General features: G+C 37.6%; 1 protein-coding gene across 1 annotated transcript in view; it reads right to left on the bottom strand.

Moving 5' to 3' along the window:
* Positions 1 to 23778, bottom strand: part of LOC107724229 (ATP-dependent 6-phosphofructokinase, platelet type-like) — a 33510-nt gene extending 9732 nt beyond the window's left edge. Inside the window, exons 1-16 of the mRNA XM_016533066.1 lie at positions 23564 to 23778; positions 22204 to 22277; positions 20509 to 20586; positions 20191 to 20380; positions 19767 to 19932; positions 19597 to 19641; positions 19351 to 19459; positions 18684 to 18779; positions 17214 to 17309; positions 12867 to 12992; positions 12377 to 12441; positions 11114 to 11183; positions 9189 to 9335; positions 6488 to 6558; positions 6288 to 6375; positions 4984 to 5136 (exon numbers count right to left, since the gene is read on the bottom strand). Coding sequence (XP_016388552.1) covers positions 4984 to 5136; positions 6288 to 6375; positions 6488 to 6558; positions 9189 to 9335; positions 11114 to 11183; positions 12377 to 12441; positions 12867 to 12992; positions 17214 to 17309; positions 18684 to 18779; positions 19351 to 19459; positions 19597 to 19641; positions 19767 to 19932; positions 20191 to 20380; positions 20509 to 20586; positions 22204 to 22277; positions 23564 to 23654 — 1665 coding nt within the window. The 5' untranslated portion in view covers positions 23655 to 23778. The remainder of the gene's footprint in view (positions 1 to 4983; positions 5137 to 6287; positions 6376 to 6487; positions 6559 to 9188; positions 9336 to 11113; positions 11184 to 12376; positions 12442 to 12866; positions 12993 to 17213; positions 17310 to 18683; positions 18780 to 19350; positions 19460 to 19596; positions 19642 to 19766; positions 19933 to 20190; positions 20381 to 20508; positions 20587 to 22203; positions 22278 to 23563) is intronic.
* Positions 23779 to 24256: the final 478 nt, after the last annotated feature.

The raw sequence follows: 24256 nt of genomic DNA, 5'->3' as shown, positions 1-24256 counted from the left end.
CAACGACCTTTTGCTGTGATATTTTCCCTTTAAAAATTGGTTTGGCATCACATTTAAGTGAATAACATTATAATTTTAAGTAACTAGGTGGTTCAAACAGAGATAGGTTTATCTACATTTCAATGTGTTATTAATACATACTTTGGGGCTGTCAGACAGACTGAAGTTCAACTCTGTTATGGGGAAAAATATTAATATTAAGCATGAAGAACTAGAATACTGACTGTAAATGTGATATTTGCAAACATCATCATTAGACATTTTGCAATTTCAGCTTGTCAAATTGTGAATCTAATTGGCTTGGCACATTCTTTTAAAATTATATTAATCGGATATTAAATTCTATTCAAATTATATTTATATAAAAAAAATAAAAGCTATAAAACATTTACAAGGTAAAATAAAGATGATATAATTGCATAATCTTTAGTGGTATTTCAATGTTCTTTTGGTCAGTCTTAAGAGTTCAACTCTTGTTATGGACAAGAATACTAATATTAAGCACATAAAATAATGGGATATTTGCAAGCTAACACTTTTATTAAACCTTTTGCAATTTCAACCCCGTAATATTGTGTGGCTTGCCACATAACCTGTTTTTTTTTTTTTTCCAAATTATAATTATGCACAAATTATTATTATACACATAATGTAAAATAAAGAATATGTAATCTTATCATTTTTATAATTATTTCAATGGTCTTTTGGCCTTGTCAAGCTCCATATTTCAACTCTGTTATGGGGAAAAATATTAATATTAAGCACAGAATACTGACTATACATAATGTGCTATCGGCAAGCTAACACTTTTATTAAACATTTTGCCATTTCAACCCCGTAACATTCAGCGCCAAAATGTGAATGTAACAGGCTTGCCACAAATTCAAATTATAATTATAGAATTTCAAGTAATGTGTCTGGGTAGAAATAATGCTGTTTCCTAAGAATGACTCCTTTGCAGACAGGAAGGAGGTTTATCATCTTACCTCCACAATGGCATTGAGGGCGGTATCTGCCCCGATACTAAGGTCAGTGCCGGGCACATTGTTACTAATGACTGCAGGCAGCATACAGAGCGGGATGCAAAACTCCTCATAGCTGGACCGAGCCTCACACAGCTGCAGCAGACACTCTAAGGCCTTTGGCAGGTCAGCACAACACAGCAGGGGACCACAGGGGACAGCACAATGCATACGTTAGACCAGCAGGGGGAGTACTGGTGCAGGAGCGGACCCTGCTGATGGGACACCCACCGTGTGATGGCCGCCATGGCTTCTGATTGCGAGTCGAGGGGGAGAGGATCGGGGGTACGGATGGGGTCGGATTGACTTTCGCAGTCACACGCATACAGGGTTGTCACGTGGCAAAACACTGAAGCGAAACGGCAGAGATTCTGCACACTTATAACAGACACAGAGGCAGCAAGATGACTCAGTCCACACATTAACACTGTGTACTGTAGTAGTGTACTGTAACCGACAGTGATGATGCCATTGGAACATAAGCATTCTGAATTCCGACTGGTTTTGCATACTATTTGCTTCCTAAATTGTGATTGTGATTTGTATTTAAATGTGTCAGTTAACCCAAATTCTGTCATTATTTACCCTCATGTCATTACCACTGTTGTTTTTTTCCCGTGAAAAATAAATCTTTTCCAGAATTATATATTAATAACGCACTATATTTGAAACCTTCTGAACTCACACAGTAGCTTTAAGTGAGTTTTTTTGCTGAAAATCTTCAAACATGGTATGACGTCTGTAGCTACATTCCCATCCACTATTTGTGCTATTCTATTATCGACAAATTTTTTTTTTCCTGTTTCCATCCAATTGGCCTTTTTCCAGTAAAATAGCGTGTGTGATGTTATCCCTTAAAAAAAAAAATAATAATAATAATTGTTGCATTAGTTTTACCGCAAAAGTCTTCCCTTTAGCTGTTTACATTCAAGTTTTCAAAATTTCAAGTGTATCGCAAATTATTTTATCTTTTACATCCCAAATCTTTGCAAAATGAAGAGAGCAATGAGAGCAATTGGCATTTTACTGCTTACTAATTTCACAATACTTGTAAATTTTTAAATAAGGAAATGTAAAATAATACAAAATAAAATGAACCTCAAATTAAGGCATGTAATAATTTTTTTTTTTAAATAGACAAAATAAAAAAATAAAAATGAGAATACATGATTTTTGAGAGGTAACATTCTTACAAATATATACAATTTAACAATATTAATAGAATAGATTTCACACACCTTTGAACACTGCAGAAAAACAGCGCTTTAATGGGAGCAGCATTACACTTATTTATGTTAATGGTATTTTTCTCAACAAAATGTGTTTCCAAACTAGTTTTTGCAACATTTTAAGTACTGACAGAATTTATGCACTAAAGTTAAATGGGTCAACATTTGAGAAATTGTATTGATAAATGGCATTTCCAAAAAACCTTGGATGGAAACCTGGCTACTGACGCTTTATGCATAAATGTTTATAAGCAGGGGTGCACATAAGTGGTCCGCAGGTGCGCATGCGCGACTAAAATAAGAAATGCGCTGTGTAAATTAGTTCAGACCGCGCGTTTGCGTACCGACATGGTTGACAGCTGTTAATGCACGATTACCATTTTAGATCGACAAACTGTACTGTATAAGATTTCTATTCAAACTGAAAGCATAAATCTAAGCTACCCGCTAACGGTTTCAAAGCACAATGCAAAACTGTGACATTTCATTCACTGTCGCTCTACAATCAGGGTTGCCAGGTTTTCGCAACAAAACCCACCCAATTGCTACTCAAAACTAGTCCAAAGCTAGCCCAATCACGTTTCGAGAGGGGTTCCCCGGTAAAAATCGCATTCCGGGGGGTAAAATACACGTTTTTCGACAGGGATCCTCCAGTAAAATTCGCATTCCAGGGGCTAAATATCACGTTATTGGGGTCGCTTCAACCCGCGGACATGAAAAACAACCCGCGGCAACAGTGTTAAAGTAGCCCAATTCCGCGGGAAAACTGCGGACTTGGCAACACTGTCTACAATCGGCAGCGCTAAACCCAGAAGCGCATATTCTTACTTGCCGGCAACCCGCCAAAATAAAAGCTTGCTGATTTTAAGTTTGAAAATGAAAAATTCAAATAATTCAAATTAAAAATAATAATTAAGGTTCAAATTAAAATAATAATAAAAATATTAGCATTTTATTTTTAAGTTTACTATAAAATAATTGTATTTTTATTTAACACTCCCTTTTTATTTTAAAATAAAGTAGTATTATCACACTTTATTATTTAGTTTATTATTTTATTTTAAAAAATCTAAATAAAGTGCAATAATATTATCACTATTATTAATTTATTTTGTATAGTTATATTTGATGGGTCACACCATGTCCATGTGTCGTGTGAGGACCAAACCAAATCTCCAGGTTCTCATATGAGAACCAGGCTGAAAAACTTATGTGCACCCCTGTTTATAAGAGAACGATATTTGGAAGCGAAGGAAGGGAAGATTTCAGTTTTGGTGTTATGTTACGGAGCATTTTTCAAGCTTGATATCCCTAGTCTCCATTCATATTTTTTAAACATCTAATATATCTTTATTATGTTGTATTTGAGTTCAACAAAACGTTGAATTTGTAAGGACATGAGGGTTTTAGGTGAACTATGTTATATATATGAAAAACTGGCAGTAGCCTGTGCTTTAGTAAGGCTTGTGTTGGTTTAAACCATGGATGTAAAGAAACTATGCAGACAGACTCCAGTTCCACCAGCGTTAGCCGGGGTCAGCGATCTGTTATGACGGGTTAATGCAGTGTGATCACAACACAGCACAGGCTCAGTCACATGACAGCCACAACAAAAAGCACAGCTCAAAACATGCCGCCATTATGTCATCTCCACTTACCTGTCAGCTAACGGCTCGCCTTTGCATTTACCAGCCGAAACATTAATGCTTAATGTAGAAATATCAGGCTAAATCTCACAAAACTACAAAGAACATGTCCAGGTCATATTTCACCACCAAATCAATAAGGAATAATATTTTGCTTAAAGAAAATGAAGCTGAATTTGGCCCGGACATATCTTAATAAAATACATCTTATGTCTACTAAAATTCCTAAAATGTTGTTGGTTGTTGAAGGCAACATACAGTATGTGTATCCTTTGTTCATAAATGTTCAGTTTACTTTTTTTTTTACTTTTTACTATGATGAATGAGCATTGCAGTTGCACATGTTTTTGTTTTGTTTTGCTTAAAGCTCATTTGAATTTATTTAGCTCATTAGGCATTATATTATGGTGACTTGGATGCCTATCTATAATGTTAGGTTGACATTGGACAGACGTTACATTTTGGTTGAGAACGAAAATCGGGTTGACGTCAGTATTTGACGGCAATTTGAAAAAATAATCAACGACTAAAAATATCAATGACAGCTGACATCGCCATTGGACATCAAATTAGCATTGACATTAGACGTTGAATTGGCATAGAATTTTGGTCACCTGCCGTCGCAACCGAAATGTAACCAAATATCAATGTCTTATGACGTTGCGTGCCTGCTGGGAAAAAGATTCGGTCACATTAGTGAACTTTTGGCGAAATTTTGCAGCCAGAGAAAGATCCATAGTTTTTTGCCGATAGTGTAGCGATTTATGAAGTATAGTTCACGCAGCGGTCACTTTCAAACCAAGTAACTTTCTGTTGGCCAATCTGAACTTGAATATGAAATCTGTTGCGCAATCTTTCACTCTCGTGCAAAATTCTCAATTGTGACTGGATTTCGTCCGCGAAAATTCCCTGAACAATGGTAAATGTGACCGCAGCTTTAAGTTTGGGAACCCACTGCTGCTGGTAGCCTAGTCTGACATGATTGGCTGGTAAACATAAGGCAGAGCCTCTGTGATTGGCTTGTAAAGAGAAGACAGAGCCTCTGATGTGATTGGCTGGTGGGTGGTGCCCTCCAGCCTCACTTACATCAGTGATAGCGTTCAGAGCCGTGTCTGCACCAATGCTGAGATCTGAGCCGGGCACATTGTTGGAGACTGTGGCCGGCACCATGACCATTGGCACACACAACTCATCATAAGTCCCGCGGGCTGCTAACAACTCCATGATCCCCAGTAAGGCCTGCAGGGCAGGGCAGAGCCGGGGGTTTAGTGAACCGCCACCGGTGCTGGGAATGGGGATGGAATGAGTGAGACAGACGAGGAAGGAACCGAGTGGAAAGCCAAGGCCATCACTACGGAGAGCATGAGATAGAGGATCCACTCCGTACACACACTTCAAATTGAAACACTTGCGTAAAATACATACACACACATCCTGATGACGTCTGTATAGAAAGAGAGAAGATGAGCCTGAACTCAAAGCATGAGATGACATTCAAAGCTATTCTGGAATTGTGGGTCATTGTTCAGTCTTTAATGGCGCCGTTTGTCATCTCAGCTGTGTGAATGCTAACGTCGTTCATTCAAACGGCTGAAAGATGAACCGGTGCCTGCTAAGAAGGTGATTAGCACCATTTTTCAATGATTTTGGATGTTCACTATGAAAAGAACAGGAGCACATGAAGCTTTAGATGATGCTGCATAGGAAAACATGATGGAGAGGGCAGGCAAGTTAACAAAACAGTATCAGTTACTTTTTAAATTAAGAATTACAATTGTTTTATAAAACTAAATGGACAGACATCAAGGTGCAAAATGATTGATATAGTTTACAAATTAAAATATAAATATCAAATAATGTTTTTATTGTTAATAATGTTATAATGACTATAATACCTATGGGTAACACGTTACAATAACCTTTCTTAGTTAACCTTAATTAACTAGCATTAACTAACAATGAGCAATACATTTGTTTCAGTATTTATGAATCTTTGTTAATGTTAGTTAATTAAAATACACCTCTTAGTTCATGTTAGCTCAGGTTCATTAAATGATATTAACAGATACAAGTTAAAAAAATAAAGGTTTTAAAAATGTATTAGTACATGTTGAAATTAACATTAATTATGATTGCTTAATGCTGTAGAAGAGTTTTTCATTGTTCATGTTGACTAATGTAGTTAAGGAAGTTTATTGCAAAGTGTCACCTATTTATGTGGTTATATTTTACTTAAATGCAAAAGTTATTTTCAAATAAAATAATTTTAAAATATTATATATAATATCAACAGTGAAGCACATAAGTTATTTATAAAAATGACCATCTTGTGACACACTAAATGCAAGATAAAACATTAAAATGCCTAAAGCCCAGGCTGGAAGACATACCTCAAATCCTCCGATCACTAAGAGTGCATTTATGTTATACTTTCGCATCTGTTCTGCAATTTTGTCAATGTGCTTTGCAGGAAGCGTTCTGCAAATTTGAAAACATTGCACTAAGTATAGCACATTGCATGCAAAATCATCCGCATTACTAAAATCTGTATATAAACTTGCAACATAGCCTTTGTATATAAGATAAATACCGTTTAGTTCCCAACAGGGATCCACCCTGACCCGTCCATCCGCCTACATCTGCCCATTTGATCTCTCTTATCTGAGGAAGGGAAGCATAGTGGATCAGAAATGTGTTGGAACAACAATTTCTTAAGAGTACATTAATACTTCAAAATGCGAGTGAGAAGGTTAGATATCTACATGGGCAGCTGTCCTCTAAGACAGTGAATCTCAACCTTTTGGCGTACCGGACCCCAGTCCAATTCAGAACCATCCTCAAGGACCCCCAGAACAAAATTGACTCATCTATGTATCATTTGTATCTTTGTGAGGACCAAATGCAGTCAAGTATAATTCAAATTAGTTGACTTGTCCAGTATTTGGCCATATCATCAGCTATATTGGATTTTTCTTTCATGGGAACATGTCATGTCACAAAAATTCATACTTTATACGGACCCCCTGGCCTTACGTCAAGGACCACTAGGGTCCACGGACCCCTGGTTGAGAAACACTGCTCTAAGAGACAGTCTCGCATGAACAGAAACCTTGTAAATAACTAATCTGAGATAGGCAGCAAGTCAGCGCTCCACACAAATGGTATTTCACATCAAATAAACAACAGTTAATGAGCTTGACATTTTTTACGTGTCTAAGAATAAGTTATCTAAGCTAACAACTCAATACTCAAATACGCTTAAAAAGAGCACACATATATATTTCATACATTATTATACCACTACTATTACATTAGGAACTTTTATATGCAGTTATTACACATCATTATACACACAGTGTACATTATTTTATTATTTCATCACTTTGGGCAACCTCGGTTGTATTGAAATGTGCTTCATAAATAAAAATATAAAATACAAATACAAAAATATCTATCTTATATTTACATTTCATATTTAACATTACAGAATTTTCCATGGTTATCCCCTGTGAAAAAGAAGTGTGCTTAACTGTATTGAATGTGCACTTGTAGTGTACTTCAAATATAAAAAGTACATTTTTAAAAACTGTACTTGTAGATAATAAAATATGAATGAAATAAAATTAAACTGAAGTGTACTTAAAGAGAGTACACTTTCATGACTGTTTCTTATCGTAATTGTAAAAAGTGCACTTTGTAAAAAATGTGAAAATAAAAGTTTTACTTTAAAGTACATTTTAAATCATTGTTTTATTAATATTTCGTTGTGCTTTGAAGAAGTACACATATTTTGATGTGTTGACTAACATACTAAAACACATGTAAAGTAATCCATTTGTAATCTAAAATATAAAAACTGTTCATATTTGCATAGTTGCTGTCTTCATCATTGCAAATGTGTAATTACTAATACATTTAAATACATGACAAACAAGTTTCAATAGAAATGGCATGAAGTATATTTTAGTTTACCATAAATGCTTGTCAGTAAATTTGACAATATACATTAATCATATTTAAAAGACAAAAGAGGGAATGATGAAATTACATACAAAGAAGTACTTAAGTACTATTAAAGTGGATCTAAAAGGTATTTTAAAGTTTAGCTAATTTCATTTAATATAGTTTAAACTACATTTTCATTTAATTGCAATTAACCTGCAATTAAACCTAAAGCCTTACATTCAGTTTGCGCTTTTAAATTAAGCATATTCTTTTAAATTATTGTACTCTTTTTAAATTTATGCTCAAGTGTTTTTTGTCACAAGGGTCTATACTTAAAAATACTTATTCTTTAAAGGCAACATTATTTTGCTCTTTGTCAAAAGTGCCCTATATAATGACTTACAGTAATTTTTTTTTATGTAGTTTTTCAAATAGAAATCCACATGGTTTAAATGCGATTACCACTCATGTGCTTTCTAAATTCATTGGCTTATTGGATTAGACTGGCTAAAGAGATCATAATGGAGAACTCCGCTATGATGAGACTCTTTCAGCCAAAAATAACTCAATAAGTCTATCAATGCATCAGGGCCAGAGAGAAAGTAAGAATTAAAAAACATTATTTAAAAAAAATATATATATATTTTGAAGCTATTGATAAAAACATATGGATTTGATGGGGCATTGCTTTCTCTAACCGAGTTTTAATCCTCCTTGAGTTTGTTCAACAAGATAATTAGTGGATCATGTCTTAATCTAAGGGCCAAGCCCATGTAATGTAATTAATTGCTCCGTGTTTATCTTGATTCCTCTGAAAGCTCTTAGCATACGGCTAATGGATTTTACATATCGCCCCCAATCAGCCCCGAGTGGTACTGCAGTGGTAAATTAGTTTATGTTAATCCTGTCATGTTCTGCATCAGAGCAGCAGAGCAGGGATAGAGGCGACGCCACAGCCTGTGCCGTTTTCAACACCTACTTGAGCTAAACGTGTTAATTTGCTGAGTACTTCCTGCTCTTAATGCAATTACTAAAGCAATACAATTAGCACAACTGGATGTGAGCGTGCATTTAAAAAATTCAGTATGTAACTGCTGTAACCTAGATGCTGCTGCTAGTAATGCTACACAAAATAACGTTTGTATATGTGGCCAGTAAAAACAATGACTTGAACTTAATGTAAATTTGGGGTAAATGCACATTTTTTTTATTTGCCGTCCAAGCATGGCACAATTTTGCTCATATGTGAAGCACATTTGCGGTTCTTGAATGTCTCCCATATAAGCCGCTGAGTTTAAAACCTGCTGGATGGTTATTAATATAGGAATGTAGAAATAAATATTTACCTGTCCCTTACTGAATCCTTCAAATCCGTCGCTGACAGCGAACATTTTGTGTCCCTCGGAGATGCCCACTCTGACAGCAGAGCGCACGGCGGCGTTCATGCCGGCGGCAGGGGCGCCCACGTTCAACACAGCCACATTAAAATCGCTCTGAACGGGGGATGAAGACATAACATGTCAATAATTTACATTAAAATCACTTCTCATAATCCAGCAAACCTTCAGCTATATTACTCACTTATGTTCGGTTGTCTATAATAAATACAGCAAGCGTCCTCGTGGATTACTGTAAATCCTGCTGGATATATGCGGCCTGACATGTACAGCACATTAAAAATGGCCATATTTATTTATATAACTAGCAGGTATGTCTGTATATTTGAGGCCTGGTATTTCTTGATCATCATCGTGTTTTTGTGTTGACCACTCAATGCCTATTAAGAATTGAACAATGTTTCCAACCAGCTGTGGCTGGTTCATCAATCTGTTTTCCATTCTCATCGGTGCAGGGTAATGTGGTCTTTCGTTTACTCGACACACAGCCCAGAGCATCAGAGAATGATTATTGACTAAACACTTCTGGACAAGCGGCTGTTTGACTTTGGTGACTGTGATGCAGCAGCTGTGCCATTCAAGACTCTTGTTTTCTGGTCTGCACAAGGCTTTTAGAAAAGCAGCATACTATGCATCAGTGGTTCACAAACTTAGGGGTCGGGACTCATTGGGGGCCTCAGCAAGCTGCCCAAAGGGGGCCCAAAGATAGCTTAGAATTATTTAAAATAGGACAAAACTACTTTAAAATAAGCTTAAATAGCTAATAATAATAATAATAATATGTTAGCTGTAATTATTTGAGAATCAGGGTTCTCATGGTCTTGGAAACCCTGGATATAGGAGAATTTTATAAACCTGTAAAATAAAGTAAAATAAAATATTTAATAGGGATAGATTTCCATTTGCATAATCATGAATGACTAGTCGTGTAAATTCATTGGAAACTGTGAGTTATAGAACTGATAAAGTCATGGAAATAAGAAAATCTTAAAAAGTTTTAAGAAATAATTATAAAAAATAATAAATAATAATAAAAACGCTCAATACAAATATTTTTTTCCCAATTTTGTCAAGCTCTAAAATATATTATATGGTAGAAATCGCTGGGAAACTTCTATGTGCAAAACATAATCATGAATGACTAGTCATGTAAATTCATAAAAATAATTCATGGTAATAAAAAGTGTAAACCCTGAAGAAAAATTCGTTATTGAAACTTCTGGAATGCAGTTTAATCATTTATAATTATCTAATTTAATTATTCTATATTCTACATAGATGACTGATAGAATCTAAGCTGCAGAAGCTGTTTGTATTCACCACAAAAACACTATGGTATTGACATCGCAAACATACATTTTTCACCACATGGCCTGTGTTTACACGTCAATGTCTGTTATTTAGCAACTGATGTGAAGTGGTGTGGAGGGTAACCAATCATAAAAGAGGTCATTTGCATACATATGCATTAAATGTTCAATAGTAAAAACAGCCTGTTGGTGGATAATTGTTAACTAGAAACTTATAGTGTTGCTTCCTGGTGTTAGTTTTGAAGCTTAAAAGCAAGCTAACACAACTAAAGGCCCTTTAAGGATTATTTGACATTGAGATGATGATAATAGCTAGAGAATAGAGCTAAAAATAACTATCCACAAGCAGAAATATTCCCACAAGATGTGTGGCAGGACTAATTAATCTTGGTTTCCTCTGGAAGCATCTGCTAGCGGTGGAATTCTGTCTCGCAGCATGCAGTAAGGGCTTGTGAATAGCTAAGTCTGGTCCAACAGCATGCTGATGTCAGTCAATTGAGGTGTTTAGTGAAAGATCACCAGGGTAAAACAAACGCAGCATCCCTCTCAGGATCCGACACTCACGTGTGGAAGCTCAGACTCTGGTTTGCGGTGAGCCAGCAGTTTGTAAGTCTTCAGATTGTTCTCAAAGCTGCTGCATGTACACACAAACATATAAGTGTTATTCTTATATCTAATGAGACAGAAGTGTTATATTTGTAGTTATGCTCAAACTAAATAGCTAACTAAATTAGCGTCTAAAAGTTTGCGGTCATAAGATTATTTTTTATAAGAATATATTAAATTGATCAAAAATGACAGTAAAGACTACAAAAAGTCATTAGCTATGCTTCCATCCAAAGATTTGAATTAAACGTATGCGCAAAACTGGAATATCGCATAAAACATTTGCGAATAAAGCACCATTTCCATCCAACGAGTCAAAGAGAACAAAATCGTCACTTCCTGGTAAACTGGCAATAAATATCACTAAGAAAAGTAGGAGAAGCCACTGAATATAATACTTTTCATATATGATAAATTACTTGCGCCTCAGAGCGAGCAAACGAAACACAATAAATGCGGTCATTGCTTTCGGAGGCGGATGCCAGCTGTTTGGGAACGCAGTCGTGTAAGACAATTATACAGAAATACTTTGACGACAGACTTTGCTCAGGCATTTCAGAACGACCAAAACAACATATAGATGCTGTGAACGAGATCGGTCCGCTGCTAGTCAAGTTATCCCGTCTCATAGCGCAAAGTCACATGACTTTTTCGAAGCGCATGGAGGAATTGATTCGGTAAATGTGTTTCCATCATAGTTTATGCGCATTTTTTCTTATCGGATAAAAAGTTTATCCTACTCAAATGTGCGCATACGTTTTTTATGTGCATTTTTAGAATTTCTGCGCATCTGGCCGTTTTTTTTTAAATGCGATATTCCAAAATGCGCATAAAAATAGGTGGATGGAAACATAGCTATTGTTACATATATAATAAGAAATTTTCTTACGCATCAAATCAGGATATTAGAATGATTTCTGAAGGATCATGTGACACTGAAGACTGGAGTAATGATGCTGCAAATTCAGCTTTGATCACAGGAATGAATTACATTTTAAAATATATTCACATAGAAAACAGCTATTTGAAATTTTACTGCAATATTACTGTTTTTACTGTATTTTTTTATCAAATTCAGCCTTGGTGAGCAAAGGAGACTTCTTTCAAAAACATAAAAAAAACAGTAGTGTACAAGCTACTCACAGTCGGAAAAAACTACAGTCAAACGACAAAAAATAATTAGCCACACCACAAGTTACAAACAAAACATACGAAACACACCTGCCACGTAGCCTCACGGCCTCTTCAAATCTTTTCTCATCCATGGCCTTCTGCACCTCCTGAGTCTACAAGACAGACAAAAGCACTTCCATTATACTGTAAATGTTATGATACATGATTGTTTTGGGTGTTGAACTGACTTATTAAAAACAATATCGGGATCATAATCCAATTCAACATTGAAAAAATATATATTTTGCAAAGTTCATTTTTAGATGAACAAGCACATTTTTCGTAATGTGTAAAAAAATTAAAAAATCTAATTTTCATTACTGTAATGAAGTAAAGTGAATCATTTTGTACAGACACAGTTTTTATTAACTAAATGTAATTAGATATTAAACTTAAATAAATTCATAGGGATGCAAATGCCGGAATGATTCATGAGTGCAGCAGTGATGCTGTGTTCTCATTCCTCTGCTGAACTGCATGAGTGAGGATCTTGATTATCACAGCACTAAACCCGACGTGGCATCTGTCCAAGTCTTACCATCTGCACACACTCCATGAGGGGCAGCCGCACAGACTGGTTCCCACACAGAGACACCACGTAGGCTGCCGTGTTTGCAGTGGTCTCAAGCAGCGCCAGAACCGCCTCCACACCCATACGACTGGCCTGACAACAAACACAAAACAGCACTGTAATCTGTAGTGCACTTAGTCACTTCATGTATAGAAATAGTTTGTATTCCATGTAAACAGAAAATGTCATTTTAAATCCTCCTTGGAATTACATACTTAACTTTGTTCCCCCTGCACTAAGAACTCCTACATGTTGTGTTCAGTAAATATATTTAATCTGAAGTATTGCTTGTGTGTTATGTTTAAGCAGATTTTATGACCAATTTATGCATGTTGAATCCAAGGGTCCAGCTACTGTTAGTGTTGTTTGTGATCGATAGCATGCCAGAGAAGATGTCCATAAACATAATGTTGAAAATAAATAAAAATTCCCCCAGAAGACCACTTAGGAAAAATGCTTAAGTCCTTCTGTTCCTGCATTATTATTATTTTTATTTTTTTTCCTTTTTTCATTTCCCCAGAGTGCACTTGAGCCTTTATTTTGTGCTTCATCATTGTGGAAACAGCAGAGCACGTGCAGTGTGCGGACATCAAATCTGTTTATGTACTTAATGTAAGCTGCCCAACCCTCCTGTTTTTATCTCTAAGAGTTTCTCACCAGAATCCAAAAAAAAAAAAAAAGCATTCTTGTCCATCATGCAAGATATAATAAAAAGTAATAAAAAATCAAATCCTTTATTTTTTTTTAATTGTAAGTAAAAATTATCACCATAATCATACTGTTCATTAACCATACAGTAAATAACATGTTAATAATTATGTTAACCCCAAACTGAAAATTGTGTTGTCATTTACTCATTATCTTTCGAAACCTATGACTTGGAACACAAAAAGAGTTATTTATACGTCCAAGCTGCTTAATTTTTGGTCTGTTTCTAACACAAAGCTATTGTATCATTTGGGCTATACTGCACAAGTTGTATGGTTCACTTCTGCAATACTTTTATAGGTGTTTTTTTTTTTCTCCCTATTTCTTAGAGTTAGCCCCTGGTCACTTTTAATGTATTGAAGAGGACAGTGTTAGAATTCTACAAAATATACCCTTTTGTGTCCCATCGAAAAAAGAAAGGCATATGAGTTTGTAATGACAACAGAGTCACAGTAAATGATGCCAGAATTTTCATTTCTGGGTGAAGTATTCCTTCATATGTAATACTAAATTGAAATGTTGTACAGTATTAGGTTATTTAATGATAAACCTTTGTACAAGAAAAAAAAAAAAGAGGAATATCTTATAAGAATGCATGCATTTAGCATAAAGATTCAAAAGAAAGCTGCAATGCACATGCAGAGAATAAGAAATCGAGCATTAATTGGTGAAATCAGAACAGCGTTCCATGCTACTCACTAAATTAGAGTCCATTTTTAGTAGTTAGCATTCAGAGACTGTGCTAAACATTGTAATCGGTTCAACTCCTGCAAGACTTTTTTCAGGTTGAGGAAATGTACTCCCACTCACACTAAATAATCATAAATGTTTCCATTTCCACAACTAAATCTAGATTTTTACATTGCCTAAAGTAAATGTGAGTGGTGCTTGCCTGTGTAACACATACCACCATGATGCTGGTGTTAACTTGCAAATGTACAATTTCCACTTTTTTCTATGATATTTTGTGCCTGGATAAGGCTGGGGCCTCACATATGTACAGTACATGTAGCCTATTTCTCTATGATTTTTGTAAGTGTCCGTCTGAGGTATCATTCATGTCAGTACCACAAAATAGTGACAAGATATGGAATGAAGTTTAAAATTTAGAGTAGGGCTGTGCAATTAAACGAAATCGTCATAAAAACGCGATTTGAGCTTGCGCGATTTCTAAATCACTTTATAGTACGATTTTCCGCGCCCCCGACCTCCCGCAGTATGCTATCCGAACCAATCAGAATGCAACGCGCCTAAATGGAGCACGAGAAGAGAACAGACCGGGCGGGCATACAAACGTAACGCCAGGTTCACACACTCTAGTTAGCATTCAGAGACTGTGCTAAACATTGTAATCGGTTCAACTCCTGCAAGACTTTTTTCAGGTTGAGGAAATGTACTCCCACTCACACTAAATAATCATAAATGTTTCCATTTCCACAACTAAATCTAGATTTTTACATTGCCTAAAGTAAATGTGAGTGGTGCTTGCCTGTGTAACACATACCACCATGATGCTGGTGTTAACTTGCAAATGTACAATTTCCACTTTTTTCTATGATATTTTGTGCCTGGATAAGGCTGGGGCCTCACATATGTACAGTACATGTAGCCTATTTCTCTATGATTTTTGTAAGTGTCCGTCTGAGGTATCATTCATGTCAGTACCACAAAATAGTGACAAGATATGGAATGAAGTTTAAAATTTAGAGTAGGGCTGTGCAATTAAACGAAATCGTCATAAAAACGCGATTTGAGCTTGTGCGATTTCTAAATCACTTTATAGCACGATTTTCCGCGCCCCCGACCTCCCGCAGTATGCTATTAACTTTTTTATTAGTTTTTTATTAACTAACTTTTTATTAGTTGTCATACCAAGTGATTTTAAAAGTAGGATGGCTCACTTTTTATAAGATGACTGAAAATTTTACTTGAATTCGTAGTTTATTCTTACTTTTGGAAACCTAATTGTTTTATAATTACTACTACTAGGCTACTATTATTATTATTATTATTATTATTATTATTATTATTATTATTATTATTATTATTATTATTATTATTCGCCAGGTTCACACACTCCGTCTGTGGTGCGTATTTTTTCCGCGCCCATGTTAATGGATCAGAGCGTTCACACTGCACGCGATTGCAGTCCGGCAGTGCGCTCCAGGAGCCTCATTTATAAAATGTGCGTACGCACAGACTTGATCTTAGAGTGTGCATACACTAAAATCCACGGCAACGGTTATATGTATAAAAACGGTCTTTGACGTGGAAAAGTACTTACCGTCACGTCAGGGTCTGAGCAGGCGTACGCACTGTTCCTTGTGGCAAAGTCGGAGTACTGCAGCTATTTGAACATCTAAGCTGCAATAATAATAAAAGCGGTGTACGTGCAAGGAGTCTATTTCTGCTGTGCTGCACGCGCTGAATTAAAGTGACAGCGCATTATTCGCGTTAAAAATTAACATGGATTGACACGGAAATTTAGTAATTACACCATAAATGCATATAATTAAAGTCTACCGTTTCACAGTCAACACGTGGCTTTTTGGCTAGATTCAAAACAAGGAAAAGTGCACTTTTAGATAAACAAGGCAATAGCCTAATAGATGGCACTCGTGGTGGTAGTTAAACAAAGTTATATTTATTGAGTTTAAACGTGAATATGTCTATGAAAGATTGTATTACTGTACTGTGATAAAAGAGAATCACAATGCTGAAAAAGCATTTTCAGAAACAAAGTTTGGATTTGAAATCAAAATAATGGATAAATGTTGTGTTTGTGGTAAACAGCCGCAGATCAGGAGCGGACTGCAAACGCGTCCTGTGCGAAAGCAAAACTAGTCCGTGCTGCCTCTGCACCGCATACACATACTGTATACGTACTGCAGACGGAGTACGTGTGAACTTGGCGCAACAAATCTAGTTCAACATCTGAGGCAACGCCACAAAGAGCTCTATGACCAATGCATGGCAAAAAAATAAATCCCTGGACACGGGATTTTTTTTCTTTTTTTCTGCCATATATGTATATTCTAGAGACATTTTGTTACACCTTTACTTAGTGATTATTTTGCCGTATGTCTGTTCTAGAGACATGGTACAGCTTTTTGATAAAGCTCTAATTGGTTTTCTTTTGGAAATATGTTTCAAATTCACACTGAATGCATTAATGACTGTAAAGCATGTCTGTGTGTGTCAAAATCGTGATTAAAATCGATCAAAGAAATCGCGATAGGTTTTTTTTTGTCCATATCGCACAGCCCTAATTTAGAGTTAGGGGTTTTTGTATGAGCAATACTAATAGTGACGCTTACCCAATTTGTCTTGTAACAGAAAGTATTCTGAAAGAACACATAAGACTGAACTGTAAAGCACTGGAAGATGTGCATGCTCCTGCTTAAGGTAGCATTCAAAACATACAGTAAGTAGAGGATAGCCGTAGCTGGTTATGTTCAGAGGTGACCACAAGTGCCTTACCAGAAAGAGCTGTGTGTGTGTTTAAGCAAACCACACAGGACAAAGCCAGAGAGGGCGGACATACAGAGCTCACAGAGGTCAGGGGTCAATGCATGAGCTGGATCTCTATGCACCTCATGTACTTACATTCTTTACATGTTCTGAGGTAATGGCCTTGTTGTTACGATCAATCGCACCTTCAGCTACTATTATGATATTCAGCCTTTTCATTCCTGCCCGTTTCTAAGAGGGTAAGAGACACGTCACAAACCAAAGACAAAACAGCGGGAGAGATTCAAAAAGCTGGAATTCAGGCTGCAGAAGTGGCTCCGTACTGAAACACCAATCCTACTGAAGCAACTTGAGAGCAAAGTTACCCATCCGGATATTTAACCACTACACCATACGACCCAGTTACGGTGCATTCTCACTGACAGCAATTCAATTGTTTGCCAAGTTTCTGTGCTGCTGGTTGAGATCGCCAAGTTGCTGTACTACTGGTTAAGATCGCCAAGTTGCTGTCCATATACTCTTCGGTCAGTGTTGCCAATTTGCTGTACTGTTGGTAAAATGTACAAGCCACTATATTGTTGTTCAGTGTCCTCAGATGGCTACTGTTAATCAAGGTCTTTAAGTCCGAAAGATGTGTCTGAAAAATGACTGTACTGTTGACCATGGTCACCAATTCCCTATACCCTATAAGTTGCTGTAATGTTGGTCAACATCTCCAGGTCACTCTCTGTATACAGTTGGTCAGCAAGTTGCTGTACTGTTGATCATGGTCACCAAGTCACAATAGTTTTCGTCAAGGGTTCCACGATGCTGTATTGTTGGTCGTGATCTCCAGGTCACTGTCCATATACTGTTGGTCAAAGTCACCAAGTTGCTATAATGTTGGTCAGTGTCTACAAGTCACTATATTGTTGTTTGATGTCCTCAAGTTGGCAATATAGTGACTTTGGCAAGTCACTATATTGTTGGTCAAAAACAATATTGTTAGTAACCAAGTCACTACAACTTTTGGTCAAGGTTGCTATAATGCTGGTCAACTTCTCCAAGTCGCTCTCCATATACAGTTGGTTAAGGTTTCCAAGTTACTACACCATTGTTCAAGGTTGCCAAATTGCTGTACTGTTGGCCAGTGTCTACAAGTTGCTCCTGCATGTTGTTCCATGTCCCCAAGTGGCTGTACTGTTGTTTATAGTCACCAAGTTGCTTTACTTTTGGTTAAGTTGCCAAGTTGTTGCACTGTCTACTAAGTCGCTGTTCGTATATACAGTTACTGTAATTTCAATTCACTATAACTATTTTAAAATTTTCCAAGTCAATGTACATACGGTCAGGGCCAGCAAGACTCTGTACTACTGGTTGCTATTGAACTGCTGTATCCAAATGCTGTATCCAATTCCCGGTGAAAAAGAATGACTTATCAAGTTATCAATGCAAATTGCTGTCAGTGTGAAAACCCTTTTACATCTTATGGCATGTAGTAGAATCTGTAGAATGTTTTTGCAGCAAGTCTTTGAGTCTCTTTGGAGTCTTATTGGCGGTGGGCCACTCCAGTTATGGACCATTCCAGATTTTTGCTCTCTCCCTTTGAAAACATTCAGTACTCACATCCTTGACTATACTAGAAGTAATAGCTTTTCCATGTCTGTCAATGGCTCCTTCAGCGACTATGATTATGTTCAACCTTGAACCTCTGGATCGCGTCTGGGGCAGTGAACACATTTGTTTCACAAAAAACACAAGCATGTTACAGAAGAGTATGTACCAATAAACATTACATTCTGGGACTAGTGGAAAATTATTTTTTTGTATGCAGATGTGGATAAATGGGGTAAATACGTAACCTGTAAATGTGTATGTACAGTACAGCCAATGCTGAAGAGTAGTGATGCTGCTAACTTGACTTGTATTTTAGTAGTGCGGGTGTTTCGCATACAAATTTTTACAACTGATAAATCCATCATAAATATCACACACTTCTAGAATGTCTCTAACAAGTTGTGATGGAAAGCTACAGTATACATTTCAGTGAATAGATTATTCTACTTCATAAAAAGTGAAGCTTATCTGTAGTTAATACAGTTGACATCATAGCGTGCAGCTTGTCAGAGTTGCTTCCCTAACACTGTGCACAACCACAAGCTTACAATTTTCCAGGTGAAAAACTTGTAAGAATAAACTGAATGTAATACAAGTGTGACCACCTGACTAACATGAGAAGTTGATCAAGCGTGCTGCATGTAGTTTAGTGAGAAGTGATGTATTTTTGTTTTACCGCAGAGAGTTTTTGACACATTTTCTCTTCCCAGCCATCCTCGGGGGGCATTTCAGGAATCAACACCCAGTCGGCTCCACATGCCAGGGCACTCACCAATGCCAGATAGCTTTATACACAAGCGCATACAGATATATAGAGTACAGTGTCTTATTTAACAGTATGCAGCACACAAACACCATGCCAATCATATATTTTGAACAAATCCAGGCCAAAATAGTTGGTGATAATATGTAAGAATCTTACCCACAATGCCTGCCCATCACCTCCAGCACAAATGTCCTCTGGTGACTGTAGAATTATTAGCCAATAAATAGGAATTTCTTTTTCACAAGAAACATCTGGTGCTTTTAGATAAAGTCATTTTAGATTCATGTAACCTTTAAATTATTCTTTGTTATGGATTGTTGAAGTACCTCTGAGCTGTAGTCATGATCGCATCCACCACCTCGATGATTCTGTGGAGGGCTGAGTCTGTTCCTATTGTCATGTCGGTGCCACAGAAGTCATTGTCGATAGAGCCCACCATGCCCACAATGTGAAGAGCAGAGTATTTCTGAGCTGCCTCCTCATCGATCAGACCTGCGACAAAAAACAGCAACAAAAAAGCCTATTAGATCAGATTCTGGCCAAACTTTTTTCTTTTCTTTTCTGTGTTTGATCTTTATTTTTGGCTAATTTAAGCCTAATTGAAATCATAGAAAATTCATGACCAATACCTTCAAAATTCTGATAAATTCAAGTAAATGTTTTAAACGGCTAAATTGCTTTGCATGTAAATTTGTACATAAAATAACCCTCAATACATTTTATTTCTATTGTGTCATCTGCAGCTCATACCTTGCTGGACCAGCTCTGCCAGCAGCCCGCTCCACTCCTCTCTGAACAGATTGGCCCCGGTCAAGCTGCCGTCTCCACCAACCACACACAGGTTAGTGATGCCCTTCTGCACCAGGTTATGAGCCGCCTTCAGACGACCTTCGTGCGTGCGGAAATCTTTGCATCGTGCGCTGCCGATAACAGTGCCTCCCTGAAACACAAGCATACAAAATCTTAACCACCGCAAGCATGAAATGGAAAAGCTATTGATCTTGCGACACTAGCAGCATTGGTATGTTCGAGTGCTTTGAGGGGCTGTATGCTTCTCATCACACTCACCATTTGCAGCATGCTGGACACACTCTCCCATGTCGCCTCCTTGATGTTGTCGCCTCCATCCACCATACCCTGATATCCCTGTACAACACACAAACATTAGGGTTGTGACGGTGAGGAAATTTTCCCACCGGTTAATCGACGTGTGACAACACCGGTAATACCGTTATCACCGTGGGGGTGGGGGCCTTCCCTCTTTTCCTCGCTTTCATTGCTTTGAGGCGGGGTTGACCGCGGTGTGAGGCGGCGTCTTGGCGAACTTGAAGGAGGGCGTCGAGAAGGATGACCTCGTTCCTTGCTGGAGTGGCCGGTACGAGAAACTGAATTGGAGGAAGCTGGGTTCGGCTGAGTGGCGGAAGGAGACTCCGAAGGACGGGAAAGTTCCTCGTCGGAGGTGAACAGCTGAAGCTCGTCGGGGTGGGACATGTTTCACGGAATAGGGCGGGGCCACTATGCCGGAAGAATATTCGCTTTGACGGAACAATGACTGCTGCTTATATACGGTCGAAACGATGATTGGCAGGACTGGTTGATTAGGCTCCTCCCGAACCTGCGTTGCGAACTTCATTTAAGTTACAAAGATATGCATTAGAATAGATGTAAAATATGTTATTGCTCTGTGCTATTTTAACATAAGTACTTTTAATTTTCAGGTTAAGAAATCCACTTTACTCCATAAATCAAAGTAAATAACAAATGACAAATATCATCAAGCACATGTGATGCGACTGTCGTTCGGCACGCTGCATTGAGCAGCCGCGTTCAGTTTTTAATTGTAGTGTCTGTTCTTTTACTGAACTAAATGATTTTTATTACTATAAAAAATCAAAACGACGGTGGGGGTCGGTGCCGCGGTGGGCAAGTAACGTAACCGGTGTTGCGGCTTAACACCGGTATCACCGTTAGCACCGTCTATCGCGGCAAGCCTAACAAACATGCATTTAAAATCGCACCTCTTATCCTTGAATGACCTCTTAGTTACCAGAAATGAATTCCTCTTAGTTACCAGAAATGAATTCAAGTAATCATATGAACCAGCTTACGGAGATTGGCAGTCAATGTTCTGTCTGGGCAAAGACAGGGCTTTGTGTTTACAAAAAGATGAAGCGTGTCATTTCTGCACCACTAGCAAATGCTTGCTTTTGCAAATGCGACAAACAAATTATTTAACAAGTCAAATGACACGCTTCACCTTTAAGAATGAGGGTGGACTCATGAGAAAATGGATGTGTGGGTTTCTTCACTGCAGCAGTTGCAAAAAAGCAGAGTGGGTGAAGATATTCGGCCTATCACAGCCAGACATCTCTTCAAGCAAGGCTAAGATGCTATATGATGCTAATGGAAAAAAACATGTTTATTTGAGGCCAGATACATGGGGCTTTAATTCAAACCACTGTGGGAACACTTCTGCTATGCCAACAACTCTGAAATGGATTAATATTATTTACAATACATGACTTATTTCACTAAAAAAGCCTGTGTGTATTCATAATGCTTCTTAAGTAGAAACATTTCTATATTGGAAATAAATGACTGGTCATTTGTGAGAGCAACATTGAGAGTCATTGCACCCATATGTTATACAGCAATGACATATTTGTCTTAGTAATGTTTACACATTAGTATACAGCATGTAAAGCCATATCATTCTGATGAACAGAATCATCTGAATTATGCAGAAATGAACTAGACACTGACCTCATGAACGAAGTACACTTTGGCTCCAACATATATTCCCATTCGGACCACAGCCCGAACAGCAGCATTCATTCCTGCATGCAGAGGAACAACAGACAGATCACGTTAGAAGGATATCTGTAGAAAAATACTGGGAAAACAGGTTAGAGCTGGCTGTTTGTTTGTATTTGCACTTGATCATGTAATTTAAGGATCACTGGAATGCTACTGTGCAGCATATTTTATTCGAGACAATATTAATACGACTAAATCTGCCTGACTAGATTCACAAAAGGTAGAAACCTCTTAAGGTAACAACTGCACTTCACATCGAAGGTGTGTTTTTTATTTCACTGTGTAAAACGTGACATTAGTTTAAAGCCGTGCGCGTTGGTCACATGACTCATTTTCTTGTGACGTAACTCTTGGTCTCAATTCCCTCGCGCAGCGGCTCCTCACGTACGCATCCTTCAGACTTCCTACACCCTAAAATCACCTCTTCTTTGCAAAACACATCACTTAATGAAGAAACAGTCATGAGCTTTAAAACATAAACACGAGAAAGCCACTGTGAAAAGCGCAGCGACTTCCTGGTTGATGAAAATCATCGTTTCGTTGACTGACAGACAGAAAAGCGCTGATATGAGGTAACGTAACACACAGATGACGGTTAATGTTAAGCAAACATAAGAACGAATCATAATCTTTTCGGCTGGATGGAGACAGTGAAGACACGCTACGTGTGTGCTGTTCGTGAAGGTCACATGATTCCGCAATGCAGTGACATGTATTGATTAAATGTCATTCATTCACCTAAACACCAACGCAACAGATACGTAAAGTAAAGCTGTCTGCTATCTGAAAACATTATGATAGAAATTAAAGCTTCTGTCATCTGACATGAGCTCAAATGTATTTACTGAGAGCTGCCTCATCCTTCAATCTCCTCACCATCACCTCAACCTGCATTTCTACCAATATTAATCAGTCTAAACAGCAAGCAGTCCTACACTGATCCTAAACGTCAACCATGGATCGCTCAAACATATCACATTGCAAAATCGGTGACTTTGTCATCGTCTCATGGTTACATTTCCATCCCTTCGGACCTTCAAGGGCCATTTCATCCATCCTGACGAGAAGCAAACCCAAGTAGGAGATTCTAACAAACTTGCATTTATACAATGCAACTGAACAGCCAATTTAACGCTGGTAATAGTGTACAATGTAACAGAATGCACATCGCATGTCAAAGTGAAACTATGTAGAGATCATTCTGAACACAAGGATCCAATATAACACTGATAATAAGGATTTAAAGGTATAAGAAATGTGAACCGAATGACCATGAGCTGTCAGAATGATGGCAGTGTAACGTTACCTTGCGCATCTCCTCCGCTCGTCAGCACTGCTATGGCTTTCCCAGCGCCCGTCAGGTTCTCAAAGAACTTCTTGTTGTCTGTCTGAGCCATCTTCCCTTTTTAAACTTAATACTGAATAAATAAAACTCTGTATGAAACGGTGCCGGTTCGGGGACTCTGTCCTCCCCTCTCCTCTCCTTTCTTCTCTCTCCAGCGGTCTCCTCTTGCACGTCCTTTGCTGTCCCTCCTGTAACTGCAGCAATACTATTTGTGACTGACAGCTCTCTCAGCCAATGGCTGGTCAGATCCCGCGTTCCTGTCGGAATTTTAACCAATAGTAAACGCTGTCGGCGGCGTTTCCGCGTAGGAAGATGATGTAGGCGGGACAGTAATTTGACAAATATGGTCCGGCTATATTTCCGGAAACTGTGAGATGCCGTCAAAGAGCAACGTTGAAATTAAATTTACAGTAAGTTTATTTCTGTCATCTGTAAATGTGCGTACTTATAATTGCGTTCACCTTACAAGTTAATTAGTAACCGCACGCATTATGATAGACCTATAGAAAAAAATATTTGAATCTTTTTCTTTTCTAAGAATGGCTTAACTTGAAGTGCTGTAAAAAAAATGTGGAAAAAAATATTTTTTTAAGGTACTTTATGATATGTTGCCATACGGCAACAGCATACAATAGTGGATCTATCTTAGAATAA

Source organism: Sinocyclocheilus rhinocerous, unplaced genomic scaffold (assembly GCF_001515625.1).
Source record: "Sinocyclocheilus rhinocerous isolate Xijiao unplaced genomic scaffold, SAMN03320098_v1.1 scaffold2620, whole genome shotgun sequence".
Classification (NCBI taxonomy): Eukaryota; Metazoa; Chordata; class Actinopteri; order Cypriniformes; family Cyprinidae; genus Sinocyclocheilus; species Sinocyclocheilus rhinocerous.
This window is presented reverse-complemented; position numbering and strand designations above follow the sequence as displayed.